This window comes from Leptonychotes weddellii, chromosome 7 (genome assembly GCF_054177405.1).
Source record: "Leptonychotes weddellii isolate Sample4059 chromosome 7, ASM5417740v2, whole genome shotgun sequence".
NCBI classification, from domain to species: Eukaryota; Metazoa; Chordata; class Mammalia; order Carnivora; family Phocidae; genus Leptonychotes; species Leptonychotes weddellii.
The window spans coordinates 38,721,604-38,741,257 of record NC_138375.1 but is presented as its reverse complement, the minus strand read 5'-3'; the positions used below and the strand labels follow the sequence as shown (position 1 = coordinate 38,741,257).

Here is a 19,654-nt window from a genome sequence, read left to right as displayed (position 1 = left end):
CCTTGGCCGGGGACTCCTGCTTGGCTGGAGCAACGGCAGTGACCACTTTTCCCGGAGCTGATGCTGCCCCTTTGGCTGAAGCTGCTCTGGTGGGAGCTGGGCTGGCTTTGCTCTGAGGAATTTTCACTGAGGCCTTCACCTGGAAGGAGAAACAGGAATTACGGAAGGGAGAAGGTGAGATGCAGCAGAGTGGTTAGCCAAGAACGCCGGTTCTGGAGTCAGCTGCCTGAGTGTGGATTCTTGCTCGTCCATTTAATAGCTGTGTGAACCTGGGCAATTCACTGACCTCTGTGGCCTCAGTTTCCTTCTCTGTAAAATGGGGCTAACAACAAGGCTCACCCACAGGGTTATCACGAGGATTAAATGGGAAAGTCACAGTGTTCAGCATGGTGCCTGGCACATAAACTCATTTATTGTGAGCACTTTTCTTAGTGTTAGCTAAGCAGGAGCCTACCCAAGGCAGAGGTATTTTCCAGGCTCCCTTTTCAGCTAGGCAGCGATGAGTTTAACTTCCGGCTAACAGAATGGAAGTCAAGTATACAATTCAACTTTCTTACACGGGTAGAAAACATGGGTCTTCTTCCTCCCAGCTGGAAGAAATGCTGAGGTAACAGCTGGAGCTCTAGCAGCCATCTTAGCGTATGAGGCAGGAGCCAGGTACTCAGGATGGCAGAACAAGACAGAAAACCATGGCTGTGAGAGGTTTTCTTCAGTTTAACCTAATCTTAACTGATATCCAAGGGATCCCCCAAGCCCTCTCGGGGTATCCAAGCAAACACAGACCTAGAGAGATGAGGGCAACAAAGAGTAAAATCTTTGACAGTGAGATTGCTGACAGGAGTGTGAAAGCAAACCGGGCTAATGTGAAGTAGAATGAGGAATCTGGCAGTGTCTCTAGGCCCCTGCCTCATTCAGAGATGCCATCTGATCAGTGACTTCCCCCATCCACACGAGACCAAGTGAAACTAAGAATCAGCATGTCAAGAAAGAAAGCCCTCTAAAGCACAGACTGTGTCTGGCTAAGGTCAAGGTGCTCATCAGCATAGAAAAGTCATCCAGAGGGGAGCAATGTCTTTTACATTCACTTAAGAAAACAGAAGACACCAGCACTAAGTTGACCTCACAAGTCTCAATACAGTATAAAATGTAACTGACTCAAGAAACAAAAAAACCTGAACAGACCAATAATAATTTTCAAAATTGATTTAGTAATTAAAAATCTTCTTCCACACACAAAAAATCCAGGCCCAGGTGTCTTTTTTTGGTGAATTCTATTAAGGAAGAAATAATACCAATCCAACATAAACTCTCAGAAAACAAAGGAGAGAATACTACCAAACCCATTTCAGGAGGCCCGTATCACCCGGATACCAAACCCAGGCCAAGACGTTACACCAAAACTACAGACTAATATTCCTGGTGGATATAGACACAAAGACCTTAGCAAACCAAATCCAGCAACAAAGAAAAGGGAGCATGACCAAGTGGGATTTATTGCAAGAATGAAAGGTTGATTTAATACCTGAAAATCAACTAAGTGCAATATAGTGCATTAAAAGAACAGGAAAAAAACAGTAAGATCACTTCAACCGAAAAACGCATTTGACAAAAATTCAACTCCAACTCATAATAAAAACTCAACAATCTAAGAACAGAAAAGAACTTCCTTGGGGTACCCGGCTGGCTCAGTCAGTGGAGTATGTGACTCCTGAACCTATGGTTGTGAGTTCAAGCCCCACATTGGGTGTAGAGCTTACTTAAAAATAAAATCTTAAAAAAAAAAAAAAGAACTTCCTCATACTGATAAAGGGCATCTTTGAAAAACTTAGAGCTAAAATCATACTAAACAGTGAAAGACTGAACACTATACCCTAAATGAGAAAACAAGGCAAGGGTGTCTGTTCTCACCACTGCTACTCAACACTGTACTGGAGGGCCTAGCCAGGCCTGTAAGGCAAGAAAAAGAAATAAACGCCATCTAGATTGAAGAGGAAAAAGTAAAACTGTCCTTATTCACAGACAACATGGTTTGTATATAGAAAATCCCAAGGAATCTACAAAAGCCAGGAAAACAGGTAAGCAAATGTAATGTCGTAAGATGTAAGGTCAACAAGGACGCCTGGGTGGCTCAGCTGGTTAAGTGCCTGCCTTCAGCTCAGGTCATGATCCCAGGGTCCTGGGACTGAGTCCCGCATCGGGCTCCCTGCTCAGTGGGGAGCCTGCTTCTCCCTCTGCCTGCCGCCCCCCTGCTTGTGCTCTCTGACAAATAAATAAAATCTTAAAAAAAAAAAAAAAATGTACGGTCAACATACATCACAAGGTCAGGCCCGAAAGGCACCGTACCACTTATTCAGCCAATCATGACACGCTGACTGACCATCTCTCCCATCCCTCTCACACAAGGGCTCTCTTCCTATGGCATTGCAATGGAGAATCACCTCCTTCTCAGGCTCCGGCACATCTGGTTTTCCAGAACCAGTCCTGTCTTTGTTCCTTTGTTTTGAACCTCAGCTCTCACATGGATGGTTTCCTTTGAGCTGGCTGGTGTCTCTGAGCAGACCAGAGACTATCTGACTCCCTTGACCCCAGCAATACTGAGCAGTGTGGGACCCACTGAGTGTGTGCAGACAGCATTTTGAGAGTGAAGCCATACAAGGATTCTCTTATTTCTTCCTCACCAGAACCTCGCAACAGAGGCTTAATTATCCTTATCCTTCAGACAAGACTCCTATCAGAGCCGCCTGTCTCGGTGGAGGCAATTCAGACCTCTTGAAGCTGGGCAAGGCCCCATCTTCTGACAGGGCATCAGGCTATAAAGCTGCTCCCCTAGAGAGGGATTAGCTGCTTTACTTTGCACCTTGGAAGAATATAAGACCCCAGAGCATAATCATGTCTGTGGTTGGAAAAGTTTGGGCCAAGATGTAGCAGAAGGATGTGTGAAAGTCAAGGCTTTTGAGGCAGACACACTGGGGCCCCGGGCCCAGCTCGGACCCTCACTGGCTGGCTGGGCTGAAGCAGGTCAGCAAACAACTCTTCTAAGCTCTAATTTCCTCCTCCAGAAAGCAAAGCAAATGAACACCCGTCTAATGGTACTGGTGGGAGGCTCAGATGGGAAGACAAATACTTAAGCCATAAAGCACAATGAAACTTTTCAGGCATTGGTCTGGGGTGTGTCTATAGCTTACAAACGGGATAGGAGCTGCTGGGCTGGGACTCCAGCAGGGCCCACACGCAGGTCAAAACCTCACTAGGGGAATCACAGGAACCTGGGTCCCACAACGCAACAGGGAGAGGGGAAAAAAAAAAATCCACAGAAAATGTGTGCTTTGGTATAGGGAAAAAAAAGAAATGACTAATTTCTGAGTGGTTATTGGGTGGGTCGGGGGAGAGTGATGATTACAAATAATAAAATGGTGAGTGAGCACAGGGCATAAGCAATCTTCACTTTTCGCAACTTAACTCTTCCAGATGGGGAGGGGACTCCTGATTCTGTTCCCCATTGGCCTGGCCCACCCTCAGGGCGGCAGATGAGCAAGCCTGCAGCGCACAGGCCCCTTGCTGGGTGTGGTAGGTGAGAGCTCGTTACATTCTCAATCCTGTGAAGGTTGATTTCCAATTTATAGAAGAGTAAAACAAAGGCCCTGGATGGAGTCCGTCACTTGCTAGGACACGGAGCTGGGACTTGAATCCAGGCGGTTTGGCTCCAAACCCCTGCCGTCTGCCCCTGCCACACCACCTCCCTCAGTGATCCCACCAAAATGCTCTGCTTGGGGCAGTTCACTCAGGCCAGGCGCTCTCCCACCCTCTGGGCCTTCACACAGGCCAGCTTCTTTGCCTGCAACACTCCACTTCCCCTGGCCGGCTCTCTCAGCCCAGTTCCCGATGCCACTCCCTCCAGGAAACCCCTACACGCTCTCACCAGCCATGCTGTTAGCCCAGCTACGCGCTCTTCTCAGCCTTAGCACACACCATGCTGAACAACCTGGGCACACATCCATGCCCCCATCTAGACTAGGAACTCCCTGAGGGAGACCGGACAGCGCCTGGCAGATGGGGTGCTCAACAGAGCTTGTGGAAGGCATAAGGAATCCCAATGGGAGCTCAAAAGGCCACGGGGGAGATCTTGCCGTCTCTGACAGGCGGAGGAGACGGAGTGAAAAGTGGGGAAGGAGGCTGAGCTGAGGCTGCCCTTGAGGTTTCTGCACACCCGGGGGCGGGGGAGGGGGGCGGGGAGGGCAAGAGCAGCCCAGAAAAGCCTCTCCTCAGCCCTGCCCCAGGCTCTGGTGTGGCTGGGATGGGCTGGGCCTTCCTCGGCCTCACCTGGGCTAGAGCTTCAGCCGTCTCCTCACTGTCAGAGTCCTCCTCACTGCTCTCGGAGGAGTCTTCCTGCGCCTCAGCTTTGACCAGGGCCACTGCAGGCCCTGCCTTCCCAGGGGGTGCTGGGGCAGTCCCTTGGCCTGAGGGCCCCTTGGTGGGTGTGGAAGCAGCTTTCAGGGTGACACCTTTCCCTACAGGCTTTGCCTGGAATGACAGGGAAGAGAAGCAGGTCACAGGTGCCCCAGGGGCCACGTGAGCACTGGCCCTGAGTCAGCTGAATAAACTTGGCCTCACCTGTCCCACGGCTGGGGCAGGAGCGGGGTCCTCCTCACTCTCGGACTCCTCGCTGCTTGAAGAGTCCTCTGGCCTCTGGGCGCCCCTGGCCATAGCTGGGGATGAGGCGCAGGCTGGAGAAGTTGCTGCTCCCGCCTTCCAAGGGGCTGGTGTGCCCACTCGAACCGGGGGGACCTTGGCAGGTGCTGGGGTAATGGGAGTGCCCTTCCTTGGGGAGGCCTTGGTGAGGGGTGTTCTCACAGCCGGTTTTGCCTGAGAGGAAGCAGAAGTCAGAAGCTAGAGAAGGAGCCTGAATTCAGGGCCCCCATCTGCTCTGGGGTGGAGCCCTGCTGCCATCCTTCCCCTCTGCTCCCTGGGGAGCTGACTGGTGAGGGTGGTGAGGTCAGGCTGCAGAGCAGCCCCTCCTGGGCCCCACCTGGGCTGGAGCCACGGCTGCAGGCGCCTCCTCTTCACTGTCTGACTCCTCCTCACTGCTCTCTGAGTCATCCTTGGACCCCTCGGCCTTGCCCTGGGTGGCCACAGGCCCTGCCTTCCGAGGGGGCCCCTTAGCAGGACCTGAGGCAGCTCTGACCTGAAGGATTTTCCCGGAGGACTTTGCCTGCAGTGAGACACACAGGATCAGGGGAGGGAGTGGAGAGCATGGCTGTGTGCAGAGAGACAAACCGAGAGGGCAAGCAGAGTCAGTGTGTGTGTGTGGGGAGGGGGGATGCTCCCGACACTGAGGAGGAGAGAAGAGCCTCACAGGCAGGGGCCTCACCTGGGCCGGCACCTCCCCCTCGTTGTCTGATTCCTCCTCGCTGCTGCTCTCAGAGCCCTCCTCCTGCTTCCCTACTGGGGTGGCTGCTGGCCCCACCTTCTGAGGGGGCCCCTTGACAGGACCCGAGGCGGCTCTGATCTGGGAGTTTTGCCCCACGGGCTTTGCCTGGGAGTAACAAAAGACAGGATCAGGGCAGGGGCCCACAGGGGACTGCGTGTGAGGGGAGACAGGCGGGGAGGAATGCAAATGCAGGGTGCAGGGCCCCAGGTGTGGAGGGGGAAGACAAGCCGACAGATGGGCTCTCCAAGCAGGGGCACCTGCAGCCTCACCTGAGCAGGGCTCTTGGCTGGGGGCACAGCTGCTGGGGCCTCCTCCTCGCTGTCGGACTCCTCAGTGCTACTCTCTGGGTCTTCTTCCCCCTTCCCCTTCCCCACCTGGGAGGCTGCAGGCCCTGCCTTGCCAGGCGGCACTGGAGGAGCCCCTTTCCTAGGGGACTCCTTGGCAGAAGCTGAGGCAGCTTTGACCTGGGGGGTCTTCCCTGAAGGCTTCACCTGAAGGGAGACAAATGGAATCAGGGAAGGGAGCCCAGAGAGTGGACATGAGGAGGAGACACAAGAGACCGGACAGGGCAAAAGACATCACACATACCCCAGGGGAGAAGGGGCGGGGCTCTGAGCATGTCTAGGGCTCTTGCAGAGGGCAGAACAAGTCCGCAGAAGGCCTTCAGGGGAGGGGCGAGGGCTGCACGGACTCTCCCTCCCCAGGCCTCACCTGAAGTGGCATCTTGGCCGCCGGCGCCTCCTCCTCGCTGTCGGACTCCTCCTCACTGCTGCTCTCTGAGTCCTCCTCTGGCTTCCCTGCCTTGGCCTGGGCAGCTGCAGGCCCTGCCTTCCCAGGAGGTGCTGGGGTGGCCCCTGTCCCAGGGGTCCCCTTGACAGGACCCGAGGCAGCTCTGACCTGGACAATTTTCTCTGAGGCCTTCACCTAGTAAAAGAGAAAGGGTGGTTTGTTCCTCTCCTCACCCTCTGGTGGTGCCTTCAGGACAAAGCGGAGGCCTTAGTTGGGGCTCACAAGACGCCCCCGCTTCTCTCCTCACGCTCTACCTTGACTGGTGCTCAGGCCTGGCCTGTCAGCTTCTCTCTCTCACTCCTGGGGCCTTCACAGCCCTGCCCGTCTCCCTAGGCCACCACTGCCTCCTCCTCTGGGTCTGAGACAGACGCCAGTTCCTTTGGCAGTCCTCCCTGAGGCCCCTGCACTGCTCCCAAAGTTGCCCGTACACAGGGGGCAGGGCCTCCCTCGGCCAGGCTCCCCCGCTGGGAGAGCTCTGTAAGCACAGGCACCAAGTCTGGCTTGGCCCACTTCCGCGCCGTGTGTGTGTGGCAGGTCCTCGATGTCTCTGTAAGGCCTTCCCTGAGGACTCTATCTCAATTGCCATTCCTACAGCCCAGCCCACCTGACCTTCCTCTTTAACACCCAGCAAAGTGAACCTTACTTACTGCATCTCCCCTGATCATCCAGACCTGGGCCTCACCTGGCCAGCTCAGGGCTGCGGGGCCTTTTCCCACCACTATCTGATGCTTTCCTCCTCCTGGCTCTCCGGCCCCAACAGCCTCCCAGCCCCACTGCTTTCCCTTCAGATGTGCCCAGAGCCCTGGCCACTTGCCCAGGGGAGGGGATCCCAGCAGATGGAAGTTAACAGGATTCCTGTTAGCTAACAAACCATGATTTGGCCCGAGAAGCCAGACGACCAGGCAATTAAAACTTAAGTCCCTTCACAATAGGGCTAGCTGGCCACATCCCATTCACTAGACAAGGAAGCTGAGGTAAAGGGGTGTTACTGACAGAGTGGGGTGCAGGACCATCCTGTAGGAAGCAGCCCTTCTAGGCTGCTGGTTGGGCAGGAAGGGCAATTTCCACAGGTGGCTGATGCAAGCCCAACTGTCCTTGCCCTTCAATTTTCACACCTCCACCTCCTGCTCCCCAAACCCTAAGGTGAGTCTTATCTGGCAGAGGAGGTGCTCATTATGTAGCCATTCGGCCTGCCTCTGCTGGCCATGGAAGACTCCCTGGCTGCTGGGGGATGCGGGACGCTGAGGGGTAGTCCGCCCCCAGGACTCACCTGGTGGGGTGGCTCCGCAGGGGCCCCCTCCTCACTCTCAGACTCCTCTTCACTGCTCTCTGAGTCCTCTTCTGGCTCCTTGGCCTTGCTGGCTGGGGTCAGAGCACCGCCTCTGACTTGGGGTGTCACATCCCCTGCCTTGCCAGAGGTTGGGGCTGCCCCTCTCCCGATAGAGTCCTTGGCAGGGGCTGGTGAGGCTTTGACCTGGGGCGGTTTTACTGAAGGTTTCATCTGGAACAAGAAAATGCGATTAGGGAAAAACTAATCATCTTTGCCTCTGAGGGGCAGGAGAGGCTTTATGGTTTATAAAGTCCTTTCCTTGTATCATCTGATTCTCAAGTCCCTGAGACAGATGCTATCTTTACACTCATTTTCCAGAAAAGGACAAGAAGTTCAGGGAGGTTAAGTCATTCAAGACCAATATGAAGGGCAAAGTCATGACTAGAACCCCTGTCTGTGTGGCCTTGGGGGCAGAACCCTCAAACACTATACTCCTCTGCCACCTGGAGGCTCACCCTGTCCGCCCCTTCGACTACAGTATCTGATCGTGGTGGCCATCCCAAGGGCCGGGAGGCCAGGATTAGAACTCCAGTCTCACCACTGGCTTGTTCGGGCACATTCCTCTGAGCTCTTTCTTAGACTTCTAAAACTCTGATATTTCCAAGGCAGGCAGTGCCCTACCTCCACCTCCGTCATCAGATTTCACCTGACCCTGGGTTCCCGGGACAGCCATCTCCTCAATCACAAACTCCTCACTACTGTTAGGGCCCTGTGCTGGCCTCTGGCCCACCGAAGCTGTGTGTCTGACTGCTGGCTTTCCGGGCGCCCTGATGGCTGTAGCCAGGTGGGGATGGGATGTGGGGAGCGGCCCTCGGCCAGGCCTGGGGTAGATAGGAGGTTACTGGGTGAGGCAGGAAGCAAGGGAGAAGTACTCTGGGCACCAGATCAACCCTCCTGCCCCGACTCCTGCTGGTTCTCCCTCCACAGGCCCTTTCTAGTAGGCGCCCTGGCGCCTGCCACCAGCCTCACTCCGCCAGCTTCAACGGTCTTGCTACTTTCCCTCTGCCCTGTCCTCCAACCCAGGCTACGACCAGCAACCTTTCTCCAACATAAATCAGGCCTCCTTACCTCCATGCCGAAAACTTTGAGATGGCTTCTCACAGAGCCTAGAGTACAACCCAAACTCCTGCTGGCCCTCATGGTCTGGCAGCAGAATGGGGCCCCTGCCTACCTCTGACCCTTTTTCTGTAACTTGCACCTCGTCTACGGCGCCACATCCTTGTTGCTGCCCCTCGGGGCTCTCTACATTTCCCCTAGCAACCTTCAGCACTGCAGTCAAACTTCTGAGGACCCCTCCACGTCCCCACGGCAGCAGGAATCATGCACTCCTGCCTACCACTATATTCCCAAGGCCCAGGTGCCCCATAAAGAAAGACTCCCTGGTCACAGCTCAGAGAAGAGCTAAGGCCACAGACCAACACCTGACCATCTCTGACCACGTGCCCAGGCCTGGCATTCACCAGCGTGCCCAGAGCCCCTCACCCAACTCACCTGACCACACCACGGGACGGCCACCCTCCTGCCCCTGGGCCTTGGCTCGTGCAGCTCTTCCTGCTTAAACACTTTCCCCCACATCCCTTCCTGGGGAGTACCCTGTGCGTCGAGGCCCTGCTCCAGTGCCACCTCTCCCAGGAAGGCTCCCCTTGTCCCACAGACAGGTTGGCGTCTCTCCCTGCCAACCCGAAACCTCTCTCATGCCCAAGGTGCGATGAGCAGCACCTGGCTCCCCTCCCCAGGCCTCGGCCTTTCCAGCTCCCAGTCCCCCTGAAACACTGGCTGAACTGATTTGGCCCCATTGGTGTGCGAAGCCCCGGCCAGGCTCTGGGAGGGCTAGAGGTTTGCAGAGGGCACCTCCCGAGGATGGTGGCCATTACCTCCACGTAGGTCTCATCGCTCGAGCTGGAGGTCTCCTCGCTGGAGCTGTCGGCCTGGTTGGCTGATGCCATTCCTGAGGGAGGAAGAGGGAGAGGACTGAGGGCCTGCCCTTCCAGACTCCCCTCCCCTTGCCAGCACTCTGCCACGCCAGCCAATGAGAGGCAGGTGCCCTGGGCTCACTTCTCGTGTGCGGAGTTTCTGCTCCACCTATCCCGAAACCCCACAGCTGAGGTGCATGCCACTCGTATCCCTGCGCTGCCACACTCCTTTGGCCCTGGGAAGCATTAGACTAGGCCCTAACACACACAAGCCAGCGTCTGATGGCTCAGAGATCTCCTTCCATCATCATCACACTGAGGCAGGCAGGCAAACGCCTATTTGACAATGAGAAACTGAGGCAAACCCAGGCCTCTCACTTTAGCCTCAGCCTTTCCAGTGGGCCCTGGACCCACCTGAGAGCAATAAACCAGAAAATGTTCCCCCACCACCCAGGCTGCTCCAGCTCCCTTGGCAAAGCCTGACGTGTCCCTGCAGCAGACCCTCCCTCATCGAGGTGCAGAGCCCTTACTGCCATGGAGACAAACCTCTAAATTCCAGAATGTCCCAGAGCTGGATAGAGCAGCGCCCGGGGCCTGCCTCCCCAGCCCAAACTCAGGGGGCTTCGCGTCTAGAGGTCAGCGCTGCTCACCAGGCTTGGCCGTGGTTCCGAGGGCCGGGACACTGCCCTCCTCCTCAGTTTCTGAGACCAGGATGGTATTTGCTGAGGGCCCTGCTGACTTCCCGGGGGACCTCCCAGACAGAAGGTGGGCCACTGCCTTTCCAGAGGCCGGATGTGGTGTGGAGTTCACCATCTGGCTGGCTTTCTTGGTCTTTGCCTACAAAGGACAGGGGTGACAGACATGCCGGGTGTGGCCTGGTGAATGACAAGCACAGACCCCTTCCTAGCCGTGAGAGTTTGGGCAAATTCCCTCCCTCGGTCTGTTTCTTCATCTTTAAGGTGGGGCCGACAGCGGTACCTGCCCTCACAGAGGCGTGGAGAAAGCCCAATTACAGTTCCTGGGACACAGGAGTTACTTGCTAAGTGGTAACGAGCGGTCAGCTGTGGTTCCTAGCACTTCTTCGCATTGCTGCTAGCGTGCCAGGCAGCTCGGGGACGCAGCTCAGCATCCTTGTGTGTCCGATGCTGCGTTTTGGACTACCAGCACATGGTATTCCTCTCTAAGTGGTTTCAGTCTAGAAAATGAGCTTCGCGCTTTCAGAACCATAGGTGTCTTATTCACTGTGGTGCCCCCACTGCCTCCCATGGTGGCTGGAAAGTAACTGGATGGGTCACAAGTTGTTGGCTGAACAGGAGAATGCGGGGATGACGGGCGGAAAGAAGCTGTTACAGGTGCATACTGGGCCCAGGGGCCCAGAGCAATGGGCACTGTTCCCACCTTACAGAAAAGGAAACTGAGGCCCAGAGAGGTGAAGGGATGTGCTAGGATCACACAGCTGGTGACAAAGGCTGACATTTGAATCCAAGTCAGTCCGTTACCCACAACCCTATCCTCCTCTGACGCAGGGGACTGTCCCCTGTAGGGCACTTCACTCCCATAGGCCACAGCTTGGAAGGTGGACCTACTCACCTTGGCTTTTTCTTTTGCGCTTGATGGCAAAACTGGCCCCGCCACTGAGGAGTTGGTAGACGCTAGTCTTGGGGCTGCAAGACAGAAACACCTGCGGGATGAGCCAGATGAGCTTTTTCTCATTAAGAACAGCCAACAGGTCTTGGCTCACCTGACAGTTCAACTGGTATGGCTGTCTGGTGCTGGCGCGAGGACCTGAGGCTGAGCCCAGACTTGTGGAAAAGAGCTCCGGGGTGCAGGAGCCCCAGCCAGAAGGAGCAAGAGGGCAGGGAGACGTGAAAGCCACCGGTCCGAGTCCCCCAGGGAGTCCCGACTCCCTGCTGGCATGAGAAACTGGTGGTCCCAGAGAAAAGGGCTGGCTCACAGGCGTGTTGCATACCTTGGTGGCCCGGCCCAACTTCAGGGTGGGCCAGCCTGACAGGTGACCACACTACAGCCCGAGAGTCACGCAGCAGGACGGGGGCAATGGTCAGCCAGCCTGCCCCCGGGGCCACAGAGAAAGCTGCTTGGGATTTCAAGGGTTTCTAGCGGAAAGGCAGCTGAACCATGGGCCCGGGAACTGGTCAGATGTTGAGACTCACAGATTCCTGGTGCTCTTACACCAGGAGACTGTCTCCCCAGATCTCAGACAGGACAAGATTTCTAGGGTGTGCTGTGAATTAGAGAGGACACTGTGGAGATGAACAGCATGGTCTAATTCCCTTCCTGGCATTTAACTCCATCTCCCTCTCTTTTTAATTTTAGATACGTTTGTAAGTGGAGAGGAAGTACAGCGAACCACACAGCCCCAACCATTAGCAACTTGTGGCCAATGTGATGTCACCCAGCCTTTCTGGCATCAAGTATGATTCTGAAGAGAATGCCAGACATTGTACCACACTGCCCACAAATATTTCCATATGCTTCTCTCAACGGGGACTCAATTATGATTCTGTTATCACTGGAAAAATTCATACAGTATCACTAAATAAAAATCCATTAATATCAAATATCAGTCACTATGAAATTGACCAATTTTTGTGTTACAAAGTGTGTAGATATGGATGTGTGCATGTATGGACGGCTGTCTGTAGGACTAGATGCAAAGGGGAGAGCTGTAAAGCTACCCACCAGGATACATTTAGGGGGGAAAAGGGAACCAGGATAGGAGAACAGACAACCTCTCATTTTTCTTCCACATGCTTCTGTATGGTTCAAAGTGAACTTGTTTTGCAACTGTAATTTTAAAAGATTAAGAAAGATATAAGATATATATTCAATATGATCTTGAATATTTTTGAAAACAGGCTCAGGAAAAATAAATGGAAGAATAATTTGCCAAATGGTAGGTGGCAAGAGTATGGATAATTTTTTTCCTGCCTTTTTAACCAGTCATTTTCATATATCCTATAATGAACAGTCCACAGTGAATCCCAGATTTCTTTGAAATCGGAAAATATACCTAAAATTAAGGAATTACCTTCTACGTAAGCAAAACCCAATTACCTTGCAGCGAAAAAGGACAATTCCTCTGTGGAGTTATAGCTGTATTGGTTAAAGCACGAACTGTCCTGAGGACTTGGGGAGAAGGGGCTGGGCAGGCCTCACGGGGTCACCCCTGCGAGAGCTCTGAAAGCAAAGCGCCCAGGACAGCCTCCCCAAGCCACCTCGTACTCTTCCAGAACAACAGAAAGCACAGCCCCTCTCCCACAGCCCACAGGCCACACAGAAGGGGTGCCCACCAGCTGCCCTCTGAGATCTTTCCAGCAGTTCTTCTACAAGTGTGGGCTTCTTTCCATCTTTATCAGAATCCCTGGGGGCTTGTACCAACGTAGCCGCTGTACCCCAAATCAGGCTGTAAGGGCCCAGCTCAGTTTTTGCTCACCACTGGATTCCCAGTCCCCGGCACACAATGTTTGGCACGAGAAAGGCCGCAACTAAATATTGCAAGAGGTATGTGAGATGCTTCCAATTTTCTCTCTAAAAGGTCCTGGTCTTCCCAGGACTCACTGGAGGAGAAGCTGGGGGGGGGGGGCTCTCCCCCAGAACAACCCAATATCCAAAAGCCTGCTCCCCAAAGCTGCAGGGCCCTGGGCTGAGCCCCTACAAACACACCGATGGAAGCTCCCCCAGCGTGCAGGACTCTTACTGGCTTTGGTGGCTTCAGCTTCTGCCTCGTCCTCTTCCTCCTCTTCTGAGCTCTCAGTGCTGCTAATGGGGTCTGATACTCGGGTCTTCTTAGCCTGCAGCGCCGCATCCTCCTCTGCCTTCCGCTTCTGACCAACCTCTGAGGTTCTGCAGGACAAGGGTGACTGGCTATACCAACCAGGTGACAAGGACACCTCCAGGAGATTTGAAAAGAAAGACATGCCCCCCGCGCACCCCCTGAGGAAATGTGCATAGAGAGTTTGAGAACATGGTGTAATACACTTGTATTCTGCATTTTCACACATTTCGTAAACTATTAGTCTTCAAAATAGTCAGGAAGGGTCAATAACATTATATAACAATGGCCAACAATCACTGAGTGGGATGAGCCAGCACCTGTAGGCCGTTCATAGAACCGTCCAGGCTCCCCCTCCTCCAGAACTTGCAGCACCTGCACTACCCTCTTTCTGGAAGACCCTGCTCAGGTCCTTCCTGTGCTTCAGGACTCAGCGCCAATACAGACTCCTCAAAGGCCCTGCCTGATCGTGCCCCACCCCCGCCAGTCTCTGCCCTGCCATCCTGTTTCATTTTCTTCAGAGCACTTTTCTCTCTTCTGCTATTCTACTTACTTCCTGCCTGACTCCCCAACTACGTAGTCAAACCCCAGGGGGTGGGGGGGGGGCTGGCAGGAACCTCTGCTGGCTCACTAAGTATCTTCAGCATGTAGCTTACATCTCAAAAAATGAACAACTAAGTGACTTGCTTAGGGTCAGAGAGCAGGAGGTTTGGAAGTCTGCGGCACGGGCAGGACAAGAACCCAGATGGCTGAATCCCTGGAATGTGCAAGGACCATCTCCTCTGACCTCACCCTCCCACCCCGACAGAATCCCTGTCTATGCCCCGTGTTCTCCAGCTGGGCTAGACGTGCTCTGCCAGTTTGTGGTCCCTTGTTCCCAGGAAGGCCACTTGTTGGGACTCCCCTGAGGTTTCATTTATTACACTTCTCAATTCATTCTGCCCCTTTCACGCCAACAGAATCTAAGTTTCACAAGGGCGGGGATTTTTCTCTGGTCGGTTCCAGATATATCAAGAACAGTTCTGGCTCATAGTAGCTGCTGCTCTATAAATATGGGGGGGGGTACCTCCGATGGCCAGGTTTAGCCCCTTATTTATTATTACTATACTTTACAGATGAAGACACAGACTCAAGGAAGCCAAGTTTGCCCAAGGTCATACAGCTCGTGGGGTTTGAACTTTGCTGAGAACCATTAGACTAGGCTGCCTCTGGTGGGTGTGAGGTCCTCGTTGCATTCAGTACCCCTCACCCACAGAAGGGACCAGTGACAAGGAAGGGGCTCACTGAAGCAGCTCTCTAGGGAAGGAAGTGCCAGACCCCTGGGCACGCTGAAGCGGGTGAGGGAGAGGAAGTGCAGGGCGCAGGGTGTGCACTGCACTCTGACCCTACCTTACAGCAGAGGAAAGCTGAGAACTGAGAGCTGACAGGGCCTTCACAGACCTTAGCTCTCCACTGGAAGCTGGGATCTCTTCCACACCATTCTTGCCTTTGCTTACACACCTCCGATGACAGGAAACAGTAGCCTACCTCATTTTGGATAGCTCTGATGACCAAGTGCTTATATTCAGAAGCTGAAGACTGTCTCCCTATTGCAGTACATCTGGGTCCCACTTTAGTCTCTCAGAGCCCCAGGGAACGGCCCACTCCCTTTGTCCTCAGAGATGTGCAGACATATCACCTGCCCCTTTGCCATCTCTTGTCCAACCTGGACAGTTCAGTAGTTTCTAATCACTCTTCATGGGACATGACTGCAGGTCCTTCACTCCCCTGGATGACTGTGGTCAGGCCAGTTCACGGAGAGAATGATTATCCCCTCCCTCCCTCTCACACCATTCCTCTGTTGATATGCCCTTGGATTATCCCCCCTTTCCTGTTTCTGCATGTTTCACAGACATTTCACACTCAACATGTCCTCCCCTTCCCTCCATCTCTCCCCCCAAACTGGGCTTGCTTCTTGCTTCTTGCTCAGGCCCACCTTCCATGCAAGGGCACAAGCCAGGCACCTGGGAGTCAAGGAGCCCACCCCTCCAGACCATCCATAGCTCCCAGTCTCATCCCCTAATATTCCTGGAATTGACTATCTGATGCTCTACCCCCTCTGTTATTCCTGCCTCAAGCCCCATCGGCTCTTGCCTGGATGATGGTGTCCACAGCCCCAACCAGCCATGCCATCCTGCAGAGTGATCTCACCACTCTCTACTGCACCCTTTCATGGCTCCCACTGCCCTTGGGACAAAGACACAACTTCTCACCATGGACGATGAGGCCTTGCATGGGGTGGACCCTGCGAGCTGTCCAGCCTCCTCTGGCCTGTGGCTGCAGCTACGGCCTCAGCACCACAGTTCCTTCTGCCAGGCCCACTCTACCTGCCTCTCCAGACCTATTGCCTAATTCTCTCCTCCACTCCCTGCAGCCCTTATACCAAAGGTCACCACAGGGAAACCCCTCCTAAACCCCCAAATGAGGCCCAGCTAACCCGTTTATGGGGTTTTGGCACCAGGTCCTTTTTCATAATTGTTACTACCATTTTAATTTTCCACTTATTTGTTTCATTCTTTCAGGCATGCTTACCTCCCTGACTCCAATGTCAGCTCCGGGAAAGAAGGAACCATGTCTGTCTCACTCATGACCGTTATCTCCATGCTTAGAATAGGACCTGCCATTTAGCGGGTAGGTACTCAATAAATGTTTGTTGACTGAATGAGTAACAAGCTGCTGAGAAGCTGTGGTCCTTGAAAGCACTGATCTCAGCTTTCAGCGTTCTGTCTCACTATCAGACACCCATACCTGTGACCTGGCTTCTCGAGGGCAATGCCGGTGTCCACAGTGGGCTATGCAGACAGATCGCAGATCAGATTAGAATCCTAGCTTATTTCAAGCTGATGGGTTGGGGGGTCCCTACTCCACTCTTTCAGCCCCATCAGACTTACTGTTGCCAGTGAGTATAGATGTCCATAAGGGTTACAGGCTGAGTCAGGAAACTTTTCTGCAGAGAAGTAAAGAGAAAGCAGCAATTAACCCCCCAGCACAATATGGGTCCTCCTTGGGGCCCAACTCTCCACGACCTCACAGGAGACTTTTTGCTCTGGAAAATATGTCTGCTTGGCCCTGTCAGTACCACTCAAACCTTCCAGAGACAAGCAGAGCAAGTACTTGCAGCTATAAACTTTTTATTTTTATTTTTATTTTTTTTTAAGATTTTATTTATTTGCGAGAGAGAAAATGAGAGACAGAGAGCATGAGAGGGAGCCCGATGTGGGACTCGATCCCGGGACTCCAGGATCATGACCTGAGCCGAAGGCAGTCACTTAACCAACTGAGCCACCCAGGCGCCCCGCAGCTAAAAACCTTTAAGACAACATGTTAGTGAGAGGTACCTTTGAGATACTGGAGTTAGAATGTTCCAGGCTAGCATTTATCCAGCAGCCCCCAACCTCCCTTGCACTCTCCATGCTTAGAGGCCACAAGACAGAGTTTTTTCCACCCCTGACCTTCCAAAGTCTTTGAAAGGCCAGGTGGGTCAATCTTCCCAGGGCAGTACGAACCACAGCCCAGACACCCAAGGCGTCCAGGTGGCATGACCGCGGTCCACTCATTCGCTGGGAAGAGACTAGAACCAAATGGGCCGGTCCCTTGATAGAAGCAGAGGGAACTGGGTGGAATCCAGCCCTTTGGAGCCAAGGCCAGATGGCCCACTCTGTAAATGTCAAGAACCCAGGGTGTCAAGTGCCCCAGGGAGATCAAGTGAGCAATGTGAGGTGAGGGCAGAATCAGGGATCCGGGCAGAATGGCCAAGAGGCTGCATGTGGAGTCAGGCACAGCTCCTCTGTTAACTGGCTGAGCTAATCTCTTCACCTCTTCAAACTTCAGGCTCTTCTTTATAACACAGGGATAAGAGCAGCACCCACCTAGCAGGATGCTATCAGGCCTGAACAAGATATTCTAGTCAGTGCCCAGCACATGAGCTGATAACACAGACTCCAATTGTCGGTTTCACTCTGCTCTGCCCCAGGCACACTTGCTTCCTCACTGGCCCTCAAAAGTGCTGCTTTTCTTTCTGCCTGGAATGCTCTCTCCTGCTAACTACATAGCTCATTCCCTCACTTCCTTAAGGTCTCTGCCTTCTCAGAGGTGAAATGTCAGGTGAAATGTCACCTTCTCAGTGGGGCTTCCTGATCACCCTATTTATAACTGAACCCTGATATTCTTTATCCTCCTTGCCTGCCTTACTTTTAGAGCTAACACCTATGATCACCTAACACACTACATCATTAACCTTTTTTTTTTTTTTTAAATATTTGTCATCTGTCTGCTCCTGCTACACTGTATGCTCCATGAGGACAAAATACTTTGGCCTAGACAAATGCCCCAGTGAAGATGGGTACTGTCTCTTACCCCACTTACCCGTTAAGTGACCTAAATGGAGTAAGAAGGCAATCAAGGTCCAGAGAGGGTTGAGAAAAACTAGGATAATGTCTTAGGGCCCATCACCCTTCAGGGAGATCCTGGGAGCAAGCATCAGGACCAGAGCCTACACCACAGCCAAAGGGGTGACTAATCAGGTCAATATCCACTTTACCAGCTTTAAACCCTCCAGTGGCTTACCACTGCTCTTCAGATAAAGCCCAAACTAACTACAGTAGGGCTCTAGCCAGCTCCCTACCCACTGTCACCCTGTACTCCATGCTTCAGCCACAGTGGACTTTCCAGAGGCCAGTACAAATGCAACAAGTTCCCTCCCACCACAGAGCATTTGCACCTCTGCCTGGAATATCCACTTTCCTTCTCTCAGGTCTCAAATCAAGATCCACTTCGCGGGGAAAGCAGTCCTGGATATCCCTGACATGGACAATTTGCCATCCTGTCTTATCACCCTATGTCTCTCATTCTTGGCACCTAATGTGTTAGGTGTACAGTTACTTTTGTGATTCTTTGCTTTATGTCCACTTCCCCTATTAGATTTAGAATGTAAACCCTAGGAGGGCTGGGGGACCGTGCTCAACATTCTATCACCAGCACCCTGAGCGCCAGAGTTGAGTGCTGAAAAAAATGAATGAAGTAAGCAATGACTCCACCACAAGCTCGCAATCCAAAGCTGTCTGACCCAGTAAGGGAGGGATGAGGGCCGGAGCTTCACCTCAAGTAAGGGGCCACAAGCCCCTTCCCTCGGCGCTCTTTCGCCTCCTCACGCTTCCCGGGGTCTGGTCGCAATTCACCCCTCAGACTCTCAGCAACCCTCTCGCCCTCCGCGGCCGCGCTGAGCCACGTGGCCCGAGACTTCGAAAAGTTTAAACCGCCACTACCAGGAAGGGGGTGGAGGTAAGGGGCGCGGGAATTACAAAGCCCTGCGCGTCGGATCTCACATCCCGGCCCGCCCACTGCACAGCTGGGGAAACTGAGGCCCAGAAGGACAGGGAGCCGCAGGGGGCAGAGGCTGCGGCTCCTTCACTACCCCTGGCCGCCTCCCGGGGCACCGCAGGGTCCGGCTCCGGGCGCCCGCCAGGCCGCTAAGGGAGGGGGCGCAGGTAGTCGCTCTCCAAATCTTGCACGCGGCCCTAGTACACGGCTCGCGCACGCTTACCTGGCCACTCTGCTCCTTCACTTCCCGCGCCGCGCGCACATAGCCCGCCTTTAACAGATGCTGGTAGATCAGGGGAAGCAACTCCCGGCGCTTCCTGGCCTCGGCCATGCCGGCGAAACCCGGCCCGTCCGCTCACCTGCACGCCCCCCTCAGTCCCCGCCCGCCACTTCCCTCGTGCCCTTAGACCTCGCGCGCCCCACTTCCGGCTCCTCTTTCGCCCCGCGCCGCGCGGTGCGCCGGGAAATGTAGTCTTATTTCCTGGAGTGGCCGGCCCCGCCCCGGCGGGTGAAAGGGGCGGAGGCTTGGAGGATAACGAGGCCTCCCATTGGCGGGGGAGGGCGTGGTCAGGCCTAGACACGCCTCCTGGCCTTGAGCTGAATGACTCCCTCTTAAATCCTCTAGCCTTGCTCACTGCAGGCATTTGTGTTCCATGTTCGCTGTGACGTCTGCGATAGGGTTTTACTCATCTCTGAACATCTTAATCTGCATCTCTCTCTGGTCCCGAACTTCCAGTTACCCACTCATTTATTCACTTCACAGAGTTTTTAGGACCCATGACTATTCGTCATTATTCATTCATTGCCTAAATCGTTTTTGAGCACCATACTTTAGGCTAGTGCTCACCTAGAATGGAGGGATAAAAAGATGGATAAGAAATGGTGGCTGCCCTCAAAGCTCAAGGGAGATTCGGTAACCAAGCAACTATGGTTCAATGCCTTGAGTGCATTGTCAGGGACAGGCACAGCCTATGGGAGCCAGGAGGAGGGGCACCTAACCCCAAAGAGACATCTAATTTGAGGCTTAAAGTTGGAGCAGGAAT

The 19,654-nt window shown here is 53.8% G+C and overlaps 1 protein-coding gene across 12 annotated transcripts in view; it reads right to left on the bottom strand.

Annotated features, from left to right (window-relative positions):
• TCOF1 (treacle ribosome biogenesis factor 1) overlaps window positions 1-19,011 on the bottom strand; it is a 37,282-nt gene extending 18,271 nt beyond the window's left edge. For 8 of the 12 annotated variants that reach the window (XR_014146952.1, XM_031036696.2, XM_031036695.2 and 5 more), the window contains exons 1-14: window positions 18,835-19,011; window positions 16,184-16,239; window positions 13,179-13,324; window positions 11,051-11,124; window positions 10,111-10,297; window positions 9,422-9,495; window positions 7,488-7,718; window positions 6,140-6,352; window positions 5,698-5,919; window positions 5,369-5,533; window positions 5,027-5,209; window positions 4,612-4,863; window positions 4,321-4,521; window positions 2-139 (exon numbers count right to left, since the gene is read on the bottom strand). Coding sequence is in view for 11 of the 12 variants with exons in the window: in XM_031036696.2 (XP_030892556.1) it covers window positions 2-139; window positions 4,321-4,521; window positions 4,612-4,863; window positions 5,027-5,209; window positions 5,369-5,533; window positions 5,698-5,919; window positions 6,140-6,352; window positions 7,488-7,718; window positions 9,422-9,495; window positions 10,111-10,297; window positions 11,051-11,124; window positions 13,179-13,324; window positions 16,184-16,239; window positions 18,835-18,942 (2,250 nt within the window). In the remaining variant the exon portion in view is untranslated. The remainder of the gene's footprint in view (window position 1; window positions 140-4,320; window positions 4,522-4,611; window positions 4,864-5,026; window positions 5,210-5,368; window positions 5,534-5,697; window positions 5,920-6,139; window positions 6,353-7,487; window positions 7,719-9,421; window positions 9,496-10,110; window positions 10,298-11,050; window positions 11,125-13,178; window positions 13,325-16,183; window positions 16,240-18,834) is intronic. The other 4 variants (XM_081826188.1, XM_081826189.1, XM_081826187.1 and 1 more) reach the window with 3 other exon arrangements.
• Window positions 19,012-19,654: the final 643 nt, after the last annotated feature.